Raw genomic sequence first — 15,730 nt, forward strand, 5'->3', positions numbered from 1 at the left:
CACAGTATAAATGTTCAAAGCATACCTCACTTGGTCTCACTGTCTATTTTTTGATCTTACTTAGTCTGTCTGGTCCTGCATCTTATACGAATAGGGGTGGGAATCTTTTGTTACCTCACAATTCGATAACAAATCAAGAATCGAGTTTTTATCAAATTTTGATTCAACATGTGCTTACATAAAAAAAAATATGAGAATCGCTAGAAGACTGAAAAGCAATTCGTGTGAATCGATTTTTTCTCCCACCCCTATATAGGAATGTGCAATAACACTCAGCCATGAAGATATTTCACGTTCACATTTATTAATCTAATGGTAATCGAATGTCTGAACCCTTTGTGACACCTTCTTGGTACAATAGCTGGTTTAAGACCATGCAGAACATTTATCAAAGGACTAATGTTTTATGAACGTATATTTATTATATTCAATATATTCTATATAAAAATACAATACATTACATGAAATACTTACATTATGATAGAGGATTCTTTGACATTCTAAACAATTCAAAGAATGGCATAATTTCCAGTGTACAGAACATCAAGGAAAATAACAACAGGTATGATTTCTACAGTAAAAAAAAACAAAAAACATTTTGTAACATGGGATGGGTCACAGCTAGGGTGACCACCCGTCATGCTTTGCATTGTATCGCACAGCATTTTCAATATGCGACGTGCGGGACAAGGGGGGAAAATGCTGTGCGACAAGCACACTTCACAATTTGGCCAGAAATTGTACCCTCTCTAGTTCAACATTGATAGTTCATATTTATTTGGGCAGTTCCGTCAACCTAAATGGTCCCGAAAGGAGATCCGATAAATAAGGGTCAAATTGCTTTCATCCATTACCGTGCCAGATGCAGGGCCATGAGAGGTGCCATGGCGGCCAGGAAGCAGGCCTCAAACTCCTGGTCGGAGAAGCGAGCCGCAGACTGGCGGGCGTTGCGGCGGATCTCCAGGCGAGCCGAGGGGGCCATTCCCAGGATCGTCGCCATGGCGTCCACGTAGCTGTCCTCATCGTCGGCCAGGAAGCCTGTCGGTCCGCCTTCGTAGGGAACCACGATATCCAGCTTGGGGCCTCCGGACTTGTGCGCTAGGATGACTGTGCCTGCAGCCATACACTCCACAACACCTAGGGAGAAAGGAGAGGACACAGGCTAAGCAAGTGAAGATTAAGCAATATATGAATATGTAAGTGTTTGTGGCACTGTATATGATCAATTTAAAGTTTGTTTTGTATCAATCATTCATAAATATTATTTGTATTATTCGTCATAAAAGTCAGGTGTCTGCCTCTTCACCTATGCCAAAGTGTTCGTTCCACATGGTGTGCAGACCAATGGTGGCCTCCCCCAACTCTCTCTTCAGCTCCTGAAAGGGAATGTTCAGTTTGAACTCCACCTTGTCTGCGATGCCCAACTCCTGGCACAGCCCCCTCAGCATCAGCACCCTATCCTCATCCTCCTCATTCCGACAGCCACCAATCAGAACCAGCCTCAGCGCCTCCTGCCCCCCAGGCTCCGCCCTCCTTTTCTCCAGCAGTTTCCTATAGGCCCGGATCTGCAACTTATGGTCCTTCTCCGGCCGGAACTGCCCAATAGAAACAATGGAGTGGGACTTCCTGTCTCCTTCCTCCTCCAGTGGGACGTTGAAAAAGGCTTGGACGTCGCAGGGGGGGTAAACCACGCTGGTGCGGTTGGGGGCGCGCCATAGTGCCAGGATATGGTCCAAGGTCCAGGTGGAGTTGACCATGACCACGTCACTGCAGGAGCCAGCCATACCGTAGAGAAGGGCAAACAGGCAGTAGTAGACCACCTTGACTGCACTCAGGAACAGGTTGTTAGAGATGAAGTCTGCATTGTTGAACCTGAAGGAGGAATTGAGGAAGGGTTACGGAACAGTCACAATCAACAGAGAGAAAGCGTTCTAATCATATCACTGGACTAAATCAATTAAGATAAGATAAGGTCAATAAATCCTGGTCAGTTCCATTGACTAGATTCAATTATTACCAATCATTACCAGTAACAAAAATGATAGTCCTGCCTAGTTAATTGTTCCCAAATGTGGAGAGCATGTTCATGTTTACCTGGGGTTCCTCTCCTGCACCACAGACAGCATGTCTGTGCTGATAGTGGGATAGTGCACATAGCTGGCCACTCTGCAACCTCCAAGGTAGCGGAACAGGGGCAAGGTGAAGGCATAGCCCATGGAGTCTATGTAGAGGTCAGGGACAAACTCTGTGAGGGCCTCCCAGCCCAGGAAGATGGAGCCCACGCTCTGTCCAAGCAGGGTGAAGTGGGGGAAAAGGCTGGGCTCCACTAGCAGACGGTGCCTCAGGAAAACAAACTGGACCGGTCGTGGAAGCTGGATGTTGAAGCGTCGACTAGCTCCGTCCAGAATCTGATGGCCGGTCACGCCCTGGTCACCCGTGTATACCACGAAGGACAGGTCTGGATACCTAGGGAGGAAAGGCATGGTTATTTGATTATCCATTTTATAGCATGTATTTCCCTATGTGTTTTCCAAATGGGACCTGAACACAGAGTTGCCTTGCAACATTTCCGATTCCAAGCCTTGAGACTGCAAGGACTTTAACCTCTACTATTGAATATTTTAGTTCTGTAGCAACATACTTCACCTATTCTGCAGCGCTCTTAAGGAGCACCAGAGAACTCTCTCGCCGCCGCCACCAGCATTGCAGTATGGGTGGAAGAAGGCCACTGTAGGACGTCCATCGCGTGCTATCCTTGCGTTCCTGATGGCCTGCAGCCAGAAGCGCACACCAACGACGAGCAGAACCAGTGCGGCCGTCAAAAGTACGAACAGAAACAATAGCGGAAGCAGCAATGACCACAATAACCTGGGGCAATAAAAAGAAATGTGACATTTTACACAGCGTATTAAGCTGTTCTGACAAACAACCAGGTAGCTTGATGTCTTACAATTAACCCCCCAAAAAACGCCTAAACCATTGACTGGCCTAAACACAAAAGTAGCTCGCTACGTTGTACTTGTACAATCTACTTGTAGGATAGACTAGCCAAGCATTGGTAGGGAACAGGAACAACAAGAATACTGTTTATATCATACAATGCTCATACGAACATTGGCACTGCAATGCTCATATCATAACTGGTCTGCTAGTTTACCTTGTTATTTCACATAAGCAGAAAGCCAGATGGTCATGGCCAGACATTTTGACAGCCCGAACAACCAAACATAACCTGTGAACTGTTCTTCTTCTAAGTCTTATCTGTTTTGTTGTTCTGCAGCGCCACCCTGTGTGAAAATGTTAAAGCGAAAAAAACATGTTTTTAAACTGTGACTTGTCTTCCCCAACTGTCTCTTGACTGCTAATCCCACATGTCTATCATTTTTGTCCTCTCTTGAAATTAAGTATATAACATCAAAGACGTTTTATCGCTTCTCCTAAAAAAATTAACATTTAACTTTAAGTAAACAAGTCTACCTAAATCAACACAGCTAGGTCCCTCCCCCAGATTTCCAACCCCTTGCACAAGTCTTAAACACCCTAATCATGAGGGTTCTTCTTATGGTGGTTGTTTTTATGAACTTTGGCATATTCTTTAGGACTGGAAACTGCTCATCTACACAGTAAGTAACTACAGCAAGTGTCTCTATAACAACTATTGTACCAAGGAGGAGAAAATGCACAAAAATATATAATGACGTACAATAGGGAAGACCCATTATTTTAGTACAAATGTAGGCCCGTCAAGTTGTATGAACATTGTTCACAATGGTAGCTGAAAGCACTGAGTTATTGCCTATTGATGTGTTCTTGGTGATCCATATGTTTATTTTTCACAGTGACCAGGTTGTCTCAATAACAGTCTCAACACAAGAGCAAGCAGATGTTGTAAAGAATATATCCAGCCAATATGAGGTATATGTATATTACAATTATGTATAAAAAATGTATAGCCCCTTTATTAACATCTGCTTACCTTTTCTTTAAGTTAACCCATTTGCTCGAGGCCAGTTCATTGTTGGAATTTGGAGTAGTCCCAGTTGAATCATTGATATATATTTGTTTATAATTTATTTTGTGTGAAACTCTAGACAGTGTTGTGGCAACCTGCTTCACCTCTGTACATCAAGGCAGACAGCGAGGTCCACCTGTTTGTTCCAGCAAATTCCTCCGGGATTGTAGAAGACCTTCTCCAGAGACACCATGTAACACATATGTATGTGGATGTACACAGTGACGTTACATAATGTTGAATGACAAATTATTTACAAACATTGTCATGATTTTAAATGCACACTCACTTGTATGGTATGGTTATTCAGGTTGTTTTTTTGTTTTTGTTTTTTAGAGTGTTACTGACCAACACAGAGGAACTGATAGAGATGCAAACCAGGAACTCAACAGACCCTCGTAGCAACTGGTCATATTATGAGAAATATCATTCTTTGGAAGACGTATGGTTCTCAACACAGTTGTAGTGCACAGTCTCAGATTAAGATGAACTATTTGGGTAACCAAGGTTTGTGTGAAGTGGACATGCTTTATCCTGTTTAGATCTATCACTGGATAAACAAGACCACCCAGGAACACCCAAACATGGTCAAAGCCATACTAATTGGTTCATCATATGAGAAAAGACCACTCTATGTCCTCAAGGTGCACTGCACATGTTTGCTGCTCATTTCTGTATATGTTGGACTGCACATACTAGCATAATCATTATCATCTTTTTCAGAGTTTAATTGTTGATTGTTTTCTGTCCAGTTGTCAGGAGAGGAGAAAGCTGACAAGAAAGCAATGTGGATCGACTGTGGCATTCACGCTAGAGAGTGGATTTCCCCGGCTTTCTGCCTGTGGTTTGTGCAGCATGTCAGTACACCATGCCCCTCTTAGACCACCATATTTGACAAATAAATCATGGAATTTTGCAATCATATACAACACTACAGTCCCCAGTAATCCAGCATGCTTTCTTAATGATGCCCTTTCAACAGTGTTTAGATAATTACAGGCAGAATCAAGACATAACCCAAATGTTAAACACACTGGACATCTATATCCTCCCTGTGATGAATCCTGATGGATACAAATACACATGGACCACGGTAGGTAACGCAGGAAGAGTGTAGGCGTGTGTGTTGTAGTGGTAGGAACTTCAAAGCATGCTTCTCACTCTCGTCAAGATTTTCTCTTTTATCCAACCAGAACCGAATGTGGAGAAAGAATCGTTCCTTGAGGAAGGACACTTATTGCATTGGAACTGACCTCAATAGGAACTTTGATGCCAACTGGTGCAGTGAGTCGACATTTTAGCAGGGCTGAAGGAAGCTGATTCAAACTATATCCACCCATGCCTCTTTGAACCTATTTACCATTTATAATTATTCATATAAAGTGGTTAGACAGTCTTTTCACCTTTCTCCCCTGCAGCTGAAGGTGCCTCTAACCAACCTTGTGATGAGACCTACTGCGGACAGTTTCCTGAGTCGGAACCGGAGACACAGGCTGTGGCCAACTTCCTGCGAAGCCACAAGGAGTCTGTGAAGCTCTACTTCAGTATCCACTCCTACTCTCAGATGTTGCTCTTCCCATATTCTTGCTCTTACGACGAGGCTCAAAACCATGACGAGCTGGTGAGTCTCTGAGGGAAATGTATGGACTGCAAGGATTTAGTGTGATTGGCAGGATCCTAAATCAGGATCAACCCATTGCTGCATTACTTCTCAACAGCTTGAGCTAACCAGGGAGGCTGCTATGAAAATCAAAAGGTATTACAGGAACAACTACAGATATGGTGCAGGAGCAAAAACCATATGTGAGTTTTTCTTCTGGAGAGAAGAATACACCACATGCACCCCTCTAGATATAAACTACATAACAAGCCAATGCCACTGACACACGTTTTGTTCCAGACCTGGCCCCCGGTGGCTCTGATGACTGGGCGTACAAGCTGGGCATCAGCTACGCTTTCACCTTCGAGCTCCAGGACAGAGGGCGTTATGGATTCCTACTACCACCATCACTTATCTCTAGGGCCTGCAACGAAGCCCTTGTTGCAATGAAGAGTATCACTAACGGTGTCATGAAGAAGATACAATGAAGTAAATCAATGTCACTATGAGTCTCAGAAAGTCAATTGGGTGTTTTGCTTAAGCAAATCACACTTCTTGTATGGATTGCCACCATTTAGCCACTAGGTATGGGTATCATGGCTGAGGGGATACATCTTTAATGTAAGCAAAGCTGAATAAAGACAACTTTTCAACTGGGTTTCAGGTTAATTGAGCAGGCTACATTTACATGAACATTAAGATGCCATAATTCAGAGTGAGAAATATTTTAAGATAGACCTGCATGAAAACACTTGATAAGTGTATACACACACACATATATATATATATATATGTATATATATATATATATATATATATATATGTATATATACATATATATATATATATATATATATATATATATATATATATATATATATATATATATATATATATATATATATATATATATATATATATATATATATATATATATATATATATATATATACACACACACACACACAAACCAAGCTCTTGTTTTATAATGTATATATAAATTGTATATATATATATATATATATATATATATATATATATATATATATATATATATATATATATATTATAAAACAAGAGCTTGGTTTGTTTCCCAGGCGACGTACTGATGAGAATCGTCATAGAAGCATAGAAGGCTGTGATGTCATGAAACTTTTTGAACATTGGTGCCAACACTGCATTCTACTGTTATTTCGACCAGAATCAAGTGCATACAGTTTAGGCGTCTTGAGAAAATGGATCTTGTTAAAATTGTGATAATTACCGAGAAAATATGAAAATATTGAGGTAAGGATAAGACTAAGTTGTCTGGTACAAGAGGGATGGTTTCTGTATGTTGGTTCCGTTATTTGTTATGAGAAGAATCAGACTTCCATGTATTTGCTACCGACAGAAAACACTTTACCACGTGAAGAAATCTTTTAATATAGACCTGCGTGAAAACTATCCAACATATTGAACAATTGATTGCCAATGGCGTAATATTTACAACGTGACTTGAGGTGTCAAACGGCAGAACCATAAACCAATGTATTTGGGGATTTTTAATGGAAGTGTCGACCAAACTAAACGGATTAGCCAAATGGAAATAATCTACGTTCTACCGTTTCTAACCAATGGCAACGCATTGTAAAAGTTGTCAAATCCACATTCTGTAATGATTATACTGGCTAATTCAGACCAGAAAGTAAATAATGGGTTTACAGATTGGTTTGATACCCAGGCGGACGTACTGATCAGTTTTTACAGTCTATGATCAGAATCGTCATAAAGGCTGTGATGTCATGAACCTTAAAACTTTTGGAACATTATATTGTGCAAACAAACTGCATTCTACTGTTATTTCGACCAGAATCAAATGCATACTTTCAAGGCCTACTTTTGAGAAAATGATCTTGTTAAAATTGTGACAATTACCAGGAAGGTGAAAGTATTGAGGTAAGGATAATAGACTAATGACTTTGGATGCAGACTAAATTAGTACTACAAGTTCAACTGAAAAAATGTGTAGCGAGATTAAAATCCATAATGTTGTTTATAATTTATTGCCAAATTAATGTTAAATTAAAGTTCTTCGCGCTCATTTAGCTAACAGAGATTAAGCAAGCTAATAACTGCAACTTTGTTCCACAAAGTGGAACTACTTCCTGCATCAATGTTATTATTGTTACCTGAACAACATTCATTTTGTTTTGGCTTTCCTTTGATAAGTGTATAATTTCTTTACAGAGGAGGAATGGCTTAACAAACATGCCAAGGAAGATGTGAGTTATTTAAGCATACACAACATCTCTGTGACAATCTAGATTCATTCAGATTTTAGACTATCAATCCTTTCTAGTTAGGATGTTGCTTAGGTGGTTGCCACCATAATCATGTTATTGACCTTGTGTGGATGTGTCTGTTTCTGCTTCTGACAGAGAGAAGGTGACTCTCTATCCTGGGGAGTTTCCCAAAGCACTCTTCGGAAAGAAGGGGAGTCGAAAGTAAGTATCCACTAAACAGTAGTTCTTGCTACTGTAAGCATAGCAGCTATTGGTTCAGGTTTGGGATGTAACGCTCTACACTTACTGAGGATGACTGAGAAGAACCTGTAAGTCTGGAGGGTTCAGATCAAAGTTAGTCTTAGTTTTAAGCTCAACAAAAATACCATAGTAAAGAGAGACTTTATGATTTCAACAGTCCTTGGAGAAAGCCCCAAGTTCAATATTGAAGTTAAAAGTATGTAAGGTTTTGTAGTTGGGTCATCCCAAGTATTTCCAGTTAGGATCCTACTTCACAGTACAGGTTATATAATAAGATTATCTATTAAAAAAGAAGAATGGACAGTTTGACATGTTCTGAAGTGTGTGTGTGTCTCCCCACAGTGCTGGAGGATACTCCTTATTGGGAGCAGGCTCCTATGGAGCATTTCCTTTAGACACGACGATGCTTAACAAACGGTGAGACGGTGTTCCCTAAACAGGATGGTTGGAACGACCAAATTCGAGTGCTCTTTTGTATGGAAAGAGTTTGCTTAAAACACAGTGTGAAACCGTGATGTGCTGTTTGGTCTGTTGCGTTTTAGAATGCGAATAGGATGATATGCTGATGATGTGACGTGTGCCTTTTACTGCAGAGGAAAGAGGTTCTCTTTAGGAACGATCACCCTGGGGCTCAGTGGCTCTGAGAGTTCCTCTGATGAGAGCACCTCTGATGGAGAGATATGTCCCTGTAAAGCTCTTGTAGCCACAGTGAGTGGCCCTCAAGTGAACCCGTAAGTCTCCTCTTCACTAGCACAGGCCAACTAAACAATACGTTCTCTACCAAAAAGATTTGTCCCAAAAATATAAGCATACATTTTATTAGGAAGGATTGCTTGACATGGCTGTGGGTTGACCTATAAGGATATTTAACACTTTGTAATTGTTCCCATTCAGCGCCCAAGCCAAAAAGAAGACTTCCATATTTGTCCTCGATAAACCGCCAGTGTCCACGAACAATGCTGGTCTAGCCGGACCGAGTGAGATGACAAATGAGGCCGTCCAGAGAGAGCTGCTGGAGCTACGAGAAAGAGACCGGCAGAGAGAGCGGCGGGTTCATCTCTGGGTGGAGAGGGAGAAGCTGCAGAGGGAGGCGAGGGAGGGAAGAGTGAAGGAACTGGAGAACCAGGTGGAGGACCTACAGGTTTTCATCGAAGAGCTCCAACAAAAAAACTTTTCACTGATGAAAAGGATTGACAAATTTAAACGGGTAAAAACCAAGAACATAGGCAATGTCACTCACTCATCTTTCAGCGCATACCCAAGATATGATGTGTCTATATCACAAACCCGTTAGACAGGATTAGTTGGTAGTGGTTTATCTCTGTTACAGAATACTAAAACTAATAGCCCTTTCACACTGACCTCAAATTATGTTAATTACATTTACATTTAGTCATTTACCAGACGCTCTAATCCAATGTTCAACAACCTTTGTCGGTGACAAGGATTATTTTCAAGAACTGTCAGACTGTTCACCATTTGAATGTGAAAGATTACTGGGTCCTTCTTATTTACTGCATAGTAGCAGCTGTATAGTGACCATCTTTTGGGGACTGACAAAAGCACATGCATACTTAATTAATTTCCAAAACTGAGTTAACACTGATGTTCTTCTATGCTAACTTTTGTGTTATTTAATTAGCTTGCAGAAACACCTAGAAGAATTGTTGATGGAAAGCCAGTTGAGGATGGAAACACTGCAGAGTCACAGCACCAAGCAGGAAGACAGAGAGAAATGTCAGACAGGGAAGAAATGGACAGACGAATGAAAGAGCAAGAGTTTGAAAGACAAAGAGTGCGTGAGACGCAGAGAGATAGGGAAAGGAGGGAAGAGAAACAGCGGATGCAAAGACAGGCTAGGAGACAAAAGGAGAAGCAAAAACCTCTGGACACGGAAAGGGAGGATCTGCGAAGACAATTTGGGGAAGAGAAGGAGAGGCAGCAAGCACATGAGCGCCAGGAAGAGGAGGACAGACAAAAAGAAATCAAAAGGGAGAGGGCGGATGCAAGGCAGAAAGACGATCTCAAGAAGAAACTTGAAAGACAGAAAAAGATAGACAGTGCCAAACGGGAGATGGATTCTGCTAGGGAAAAGAAAACACTGGAAAGGGAAGTTGAAAGACACAAAGAGCAAGAAAGACAAAGAGAGGCAGAAAGATTGCAAGAACGGGAGCGACAAGAGGAGAGGGCAGGACAGAACGAAGTAGAAAGAGAGAGACAAAAAGAGGACCTTCAGAAGGATATCGAAAAACTTGAAAGAGAAAAAGAAGTCCTGAAGATGGAACTTGAAAAAAGGAGAGAGTCAGAGATGAAGCACAAACAGAAGAGAGAAGGGGAGGAAAAAGAACAGAAAAAGATGGAGCTAAAAAATGAGGCGGCGAGACAAAACGAAGAAAGAGAGAGGGAAATTGAGAGATCTGAAGCGAACACGGGACAAAGAGAGACTGAGATGAAAGAAGAACAGCTGAAGAGAGAGAGGAAAGAGAAAAGACAGAAAGAAAGGGAGAGCGCAAAGGAGGAGGCCAGACAAAGAGAAGACCTGGACAGGGAACATGAAAGCCTTAAAGAGACTGAGAGACAGAAAGAGGCTGAAAGACAGCAAGAGCAGAAGAGACTAAAGGAGATGGCAGAGAGACAAAGAGTACTAGAAAGAGAGAGAGAGGAGGCCAGACAAAGAGAGGACCTGAAAAAAGAAGTTGAGAGGCTTAAAGAGAATGAGAGACAAAGAGAGATAGAAAGTCAACAAGAAAAGGACAGACTAGAGGAGGAAGAGAGACAGAAAGAACTGGAAAAAGAGAGGCAGGAGGCCAAACAAAAAGAGGATCTTAAGACGGAAATTGAAAGACTTAAAGAGATTTCAAAACAAAGAGAGATTGAAAGTCAACAAGAAAAGGAGAGACTAGAAGAAAAGAGACAAAAAGAGATGAACAAGACAAGAGAAAAGGAGGCACTTCAGAGGGAACTTGAAAAAAAGAGAGAGACAGAGATGAAGCTCGCACAGAAGAGAGAAGAAGAGGAAAAGGAACTAAAAAAGATGGAGCAAGGAATGGAGGCGGCGAGACAAAAGGAAGACAGAAAAAGGGAAATTGAGAGATCTGAAGCAAATATAAGACAAAGAGAGACTGAGATGAAGGAAGAACAGCTGAAGAGAGAGAGGAAAGAGAAAAGACAGAAAGAAAGGGAGAGAGCAAAGGAGGAGGCCAGACAAAGAGAGGACCTGCTAAAAGAAGTTGGAAGACTTAAACAGAAGGCGAGACAAAGAGAGATAGAAAGTCAACAAGAAAAAGACAGACTAGAGGGGGAAGAGAGACAGAAAGAACTGGAAAAGGAGAGGCAGGAGGCCAAACAAAAAGAGGATCTTAAGAAGGAAATTGAAAGACTTAAAGAGATTTCAAGACAAAGAAAGATTGAAAGTCAACAAGAAAAGGGAAGACTAGAGGAAATTGAGAGATCTGAAGCAAATATAAGACAAAGAGAGACTGAGATGAAGGAACAACAGCTGAAGAGAGAGAGGAAAGAGAAAAGACAGAAAGAAAGGGAGAGCGCAAAGGAGGAGGCCAGACAAAGAGAGGACCTGCTAAAAGAAGTTGGAAGACTTAAACAGAAGGCGAGACAAAGAGAGATAGAAAGTCAACAAGAAAAAGACAGACTAGAGGGGGAAGAGAGACAGAAAGAACTGGAAAAGGAGAGGCAGGAGGCCAAACAAAAAGAGGATCTTAAGAAGGAAATTGAAAGACTTAAAGAGATTTCAAGACAAAGAAAGATTGAAAGTCAACAAGAAAAGGGAAGACTAGAGGAAATTGAGAGATCTGAAGCAAATATAAGACAAAGAGAGACTGAGATGAAGGAACAACAGCTGAAGAGAGAGAGGAAAGAGAAAAGACAGAAAGAAAGGGAGAGCGCAAAGGAGGAGGCAAGAAAGCAACAAAAAGAGGACCTGGACAGGGAACATGAAAGCCTTAAAGAGACTGAGAGACAGAAAGAGGCTGAAAGACAGCAAGAACAGAAGAGACTAAAGGAGATGGCAGAGAGACAAAGAGTACTAGAAAGAGAGAGAGAGGAGGCCAGACAAAGAGAGGACCTGAAAAAAGAAGTTGAGAGGCTTAAAGAGAATGAGAGACAAAGAGAGATAGAAAGTCAACAAGAAAAGGACAGACTAGAGGAGGAAGAGAGACAGAAAGAACTGGAAAAAGAGAGGCAGGAGGCCAAACAAAAAGAGGATCTTAAGAAAGAACTTGAAAGACTTAAAGAGATTTCAAGACAAAGAGAGATTGAAAGTCAACAAGAAAAGGAGAGACTAGAGGAAAAGAGACAAAAAGAGATGGAGAAAACAAGAGAGGAGACTAGAGAAAAAGAAGCACTTCGGAGGGAACTTGAGAAAAAGAGAGAGACGGAAAGAAAGCACAAGCATGAAAGGCAGGAAGTGGATCAGAGGCAGATAGAACAAGAGAGTGAGGAAGAAAGATGTAAAGGCCTGCCAAAGATATCCGAAAGACGTCAAGAAAGTGAGCGGGAGAGAGACATTGAAAGGCTGCAAGTACATGAAAAGTGTCCGTTTAGACAGACCGAGTCCCTGCAGCGGGAACTTGAAAATGACCTGGAACTTGTACAATGCACAAAGGCTGCTGGCACGAGGATCGCTGAGCAAGAAATGGAGGATACAAAACCTAGAAAAGAGGTGGAAATATCAGAGAAGGAGAGAATTAAGGATGAGAGACAGAGGGAGGTGGGAATAATACGACAAATGGATGAAAACCAGCAGCGAGAGATTCAACAGACATTGCCAATCGAGGAAGACATGGTTGATGGAAAAGAAATGAAACCAACTGAGAACGAGAGGGAACATGAAAGACAACGGCTGGAGACTGAAAGACAAGACGAGGAGCGAAAAAGACAGATGGAAATTAAAATGGAGGACAGGAGGCAAAGAGAAGAGAAGAGGAAAGCTTTAGAGCTAAGATGGAGACAAAAAGGAGACAGGAGATGGAAAGAGAAAGAATTGAAGAGACAGAAAGAGCTTGAGAAAAAAGCAGCGGAAGCGCTAAAACAACCCGAGGAGAAAAGCGAAAAAGAGAAATTGAGGGAAGAGGAAGAAAAAGAAAAGGAAAGACTAAGAGAGATGGATAAAATACAGTTGGCCAAATTGTTCGACATGAAAGAGAAAGCTGCAGACGACTATTGGCTCCAAAAAGCATTCGACTTACAAATAGGTTTAGTCAAAGATAGGGAGAAAATTATGAGAGAGGATAAGAAAATGAAAGAGTTAGAGAAGAAATGGGAGGAGGAAGACAAACAACGGAAGGCTTGCCAACAACCCTTCGATGAAGAGGCAAATAAATTGTGGGAAGAGAATCTGCGACGGGCAGTCAAGAGGAGAACGGAGAGAAAAGCTGCGAGACTCGTCGAGCTGAAGAGGCAGCAGAATATTCAAGAGGAGCAGAGACGACAAGTAAAAGAGGATGAAATAAAACCGAAAATCACAGAAGAGAAGGTTACGGAGGAAAGAGCCTGTGAGGATGAGTCAAAGGAGCCAGAGAAGGAAGGCTCAGTGGAGGAGTCAGGGAGGAAAGAGTCAGAGAAGGAAGAGTCAGTGGAGGAGTCAGGGAGGGAAGAGTCAGAGAAGGAAGAGTTAGTGGAGTCAGAGAGGAAAGAGCCAGAGAAGGAAGAGTCAGTGGAGGAGTCAGGGAGGATAGAGTCAGAGAAAGAAAAGTCAGTGGAGGAGTCAGGGAGGAAAGAGTCAGAGAAGGAAGAGTTAGTGGAGTCAGAGAGGAAAGAGTCAGAAAAGGAAGAGTCAGTGGAGGAGTCAGAGACAAGTAAGAACATTTTTAAACTAGTCACTTCTCCCAGATCTTGTAATGTGAAAGTATAGTATGTGATCTCTTTAACGCTCGGAATGTCAACCTGGCAAAGTGCAGGAAAAGTACATTCCATTGCACTATGGCAATTTACAAAAATTGTAAGATGTGTAAGTCATGTTAAAATGTCTTAATTAAGAAACAATTGTAGGTTTGATATGAGGATATTCAGTGTACTCTAGACCATGTAGAAATATGTTGTGCTTGTCTCTTGCAAACAGAGAAAAAGAAGAAGGGTTTCTTCAAGAAGCTAGGGAAGTTTTTTCAAAGAAAAGATCGGAAAAAACAGGAGAAGGTTGTGGATAAAAGAGTCTTTGAGGATGAGTCAGAGGAGTCAAAGGGAGAAGAGTCAGAAGGAGAAGACTCAGAAGGAGAAGACTCAGAAGGAGAAGAGTCAGAGGGAGATGAATCAGAGGGAGAAGAGTCAGAGGAAGGGTCAGAATATGAGTCAGAGGAAGAGTCAGAGGAAGAGTCAGAGAAAAGTAAGAACATTATAAAACTATAGTCACTTCTCCCAGATCTTGTGATGTCAAAGTATAATATGTGATCTCTATAATGCTCACAATGTCAACCTGGCAAAGTGCACTAAAAGTAGGCACTATGGAAATTTACCAAAAATGTAAGATGTGTAAGTCATGTTAGAATTTCTTCAATAAGAAACCATTGTAGGTTTCATATGTTGATATGTAATTAGTAGGCCTATGTGTACTTTAGACCATGTAGAAATATTGTATGCTTGTCTCTTGCAAACAGAGAAAAAGAAGAAAGGTGGTTTCTGGAATAAGATCTGGCACTTCTGGGAAATCAAAGATGAGAAAGAGCTGGAAGAAGAAAGGAGAGCCAAACTGTTAGCATTTGCAAACTATGTGGATGGTCTCCAAAAGGCCAACTAACAAGATGTATCCTAACCCAGGGTTACAGGGCACAAAAAATAAAATTAAAATACCATTTTTTATAACAAGAAACAAATAAATAACTATTGACTTCACACAATGATATACTAAAGCTTTTATTAATTTATTGAATAAGGAAAATGATGCCAGTGTGGTTTAGTTCCAGTTTCGTACTGTGGCTTTATGTAGAGAAATTATTTTGTGTTTTCCACTGTAATACTATTGCTGTGGATGAATTTGTTTTTTGGGGTTGCGGGCGAGAAAGTTAGGGGTCTCGCGGTTTACGGTTGGAGAAGTGTAGCTACCCGGCCGTGTATTTCTTTTTTTTCTCCTTCCTTTCTAATGTTTGGGGAAATTAAATTGATAAACAAATTAAACAATCGGCTGCGGCGTGCTTGTGTCCCGGACTGCTGAAGCCTTTCTAGATAAGCGGGAGGCTATCGACCCTTTTGTAAGAGACTCAGAAAGAAAACTGATCACTCTTTGGAACTGTTTTTGGACAAACTGGACAAACGGGAATGGCTGAGCGGTTAGGGGACCGGGTGCTAAATGACTAAATGTAAACTGTTGGACGTTGTAGGCTATTACAAAATTGGTTGCGCGTGAGTTGTACTCAGAAAATCAATCTCTTCATAGTATTAGAGTAAAAATATCCAAAAGTAAAGCCCGTTTTCCTGAATAAGAGTACCATAATCAAATTAATATAATATAGTGATAAGATAGGGCCTAGTGATGAAGCCATAGATATGTTATAAGCAGGAAAACCAAACTAATACGAATAAATAGTTCAAACATACGGTTATCAGGGAGGACAATTAATTCCCATTTTCATTAATTTGGGGAAT

General features: G+C 41.2%; 3 protein-coding genes across 5 annotated transcripts; 2 read left to right on the forward strand and 1 right to left on the reverse strand.

The window, feature by feature from the left end:
• Positions 1 to 279: 279 nt before the first annotated feature.
• On the reverse strand, positions 280 to 3,260 carry alg11 (ALG11 alpha-1,2-mannosyltransferase). Its single transcript, XM_084668735.1, has 5 exons — positions 3,158 to 3,260; positions 2,647 to 2,868; positions 2,095 to 2,466; positions 1,307 to 1,872; positions 280 to 1,137 (listed from the first exon to the last, which is right to left on the reverse strand). Exons 1-5 carry the CDS (start codon positions 3,202 to 3,204, stop codon positions 851 to 853), a joined length of 1,494 nt encoding a protein of 497 aa, XP_084524861.1. The 5' UTR covers positions 3,205 to 3,260; the 3' UTR covers positions 280 to 850.
• A 258-nt stretch (positions 3,261 to 3,518) lies between these two features.
• cpb2 (carboxypeptidase B2 (plasma)) lies at positions 3,519 to 6,265 on the forward strand. 2 transcript variants are annotated; one of them, XM_084667941.1, is made up of 11 exons: positions 3,519 to 3,623; positions 3,840 to 3,915; positions 4,092 to 4,216; positions 4,349 to 4,454; positions 4,555 to 4,656; positions 4,765 to 4,869; positions 4,995 to 5,105; positions 5,206 to 5,296; positions 5,431 to 5,633; positions 5,731 to 5,815; positions 5,913 to 6,265. In XM_084667941.1, exons 1-11 carry the CDS (start codon positions 3,547 to 3,549, stop codon positions 6,098 to 6,100), a joined length of 1,269 nt encoding a protein of 422 aa, XP_084524067.1. In that variant the 5' UTR covers positions 3,519 to 3,546; the 3' UTR covers positions 6,101 to 6,265. The 2 variants fall into 2 exon arrangements, with proteins under 2 accessions (XP_084524067.1, XP_084524068.1); XM_084667942.1 differs by lacking the exon at positions 4,555 to 4,656.
• Positions 6,266 to 6,799: 534 nt separating this feature from the next.
• LOC146261108 (uncharacterized) lies at positions 6,800 to 15,283 on the forward strand. 2 transcript variants are annotated; one of them, XM_084667339.1, is made up of 9 exons: positions 6,800 to 6,899; positions 7,842 to 7,876; positions 8,033 to 8,098; positions 8,480 to 8,554; positions 8,731 to 8,868; positions 9,032 to 9,344; positions 9,780 to 13,950; positions 14,214 to 14,474; positions 14,746 to 15,283. In XM_084667339.1, exons 2-9 carry the CDS (start codon positions 7,863 to 7,865, stop codon positions 14,883 to 14,885), a joined length of 5,178 nt encoding a protein of 1,725 aa, XP_084523465.1. In that variant the 5' UTR covers positions 6,800 to 6,899; positions 7,842 to 7,862; the 3' UTR covers positions 14,886 to 15,283. The 2 variants fall into 2 exon arrangements, with proteins under 2 accessions (XP_084523465.1, XP_084523466.1); XM_084667340.1 differs by lacking the exon at positions 6,800 to 6,899 and adding an exon at positions 7,427 to 7,550.
• The last annotated feature ends 447 nt before the right edge of the window (positions 15,284 to 15,730 follow it).

Source organism: Hypomesus nipponensis, chromosome 12 (genome assembly GCF_054491055.1).
Source record: "Hypomesus nipponensis isolate SF chromosome 12, ASM5449105v1, whole genome shotgun sequence".
NCBI lineage: Eukaryota > Metazoa > Chordata > Actinopteri > Osmeriformes > Osmeridae > Hypomesus > Hypomesus nipponensis.

Bases quoted from the DNA above. Each gene is read 5' to 3' on its own strand.
- LOC146261108 (XM_084667339.1), top strand. The intron at 8,869-9,031 runs GTAAGTCTCCTC...GTTCCCATTCAG, and splicing joins AGTGGCCCTCAAGTGAACCC to CGCCCAAGCCAAAAAGAAGA. The intron at 9,345-9,779 runs GTAAAAACCAAG...TTATTTAATTAG, and splicing joins GGATTGACAAATTTAAACGG to CTTGCAGAAACACCTAGAAG.
- alg11 (XM_084668735.1), bottom strand. From the start codon at position 3,204: ATGTCTGGCCATGACCATCTGGCTTTCTGCTTATGTGAAATAACAAG. The intron at 2,869-3,157 runs GTAAACTAGCAG...TTATTGCCCCAG, and splicing joins TGCTTATGTGAAATAACAAG to GTTATTGTGGTCATTGCTGC. The intron at 2,467-2,646 runs GTGAAGTATGTT...TTTCCTCCCTAG, and splicing joins TTAAGAGCGCTGCAGAATAG to GTATCCAGACCTGTCCTTCG.
- cpb2 (XM_084667941.1), top strand. From the start codon at position 3,547: ATGAGGGTTCTTCTTATGGTGGTTGTTTTTATGAACTTTGGCATATTC. The intron at 5,634-5,730 runs GTGAGTCTCTGA...ACTTCTCAACAG, and splicing joins CTCAAAACCATGACGAGCTG to CTTGAGCTAACCAGGGAGGC. The intron at 5,816-5,912 runs GTGAGTTTTTCT...GTTTTGTTCCAG, and splicing joins TGCAGGAGCAAAAACCATAT to ACCTGGCCCCCGGTGGCTCT.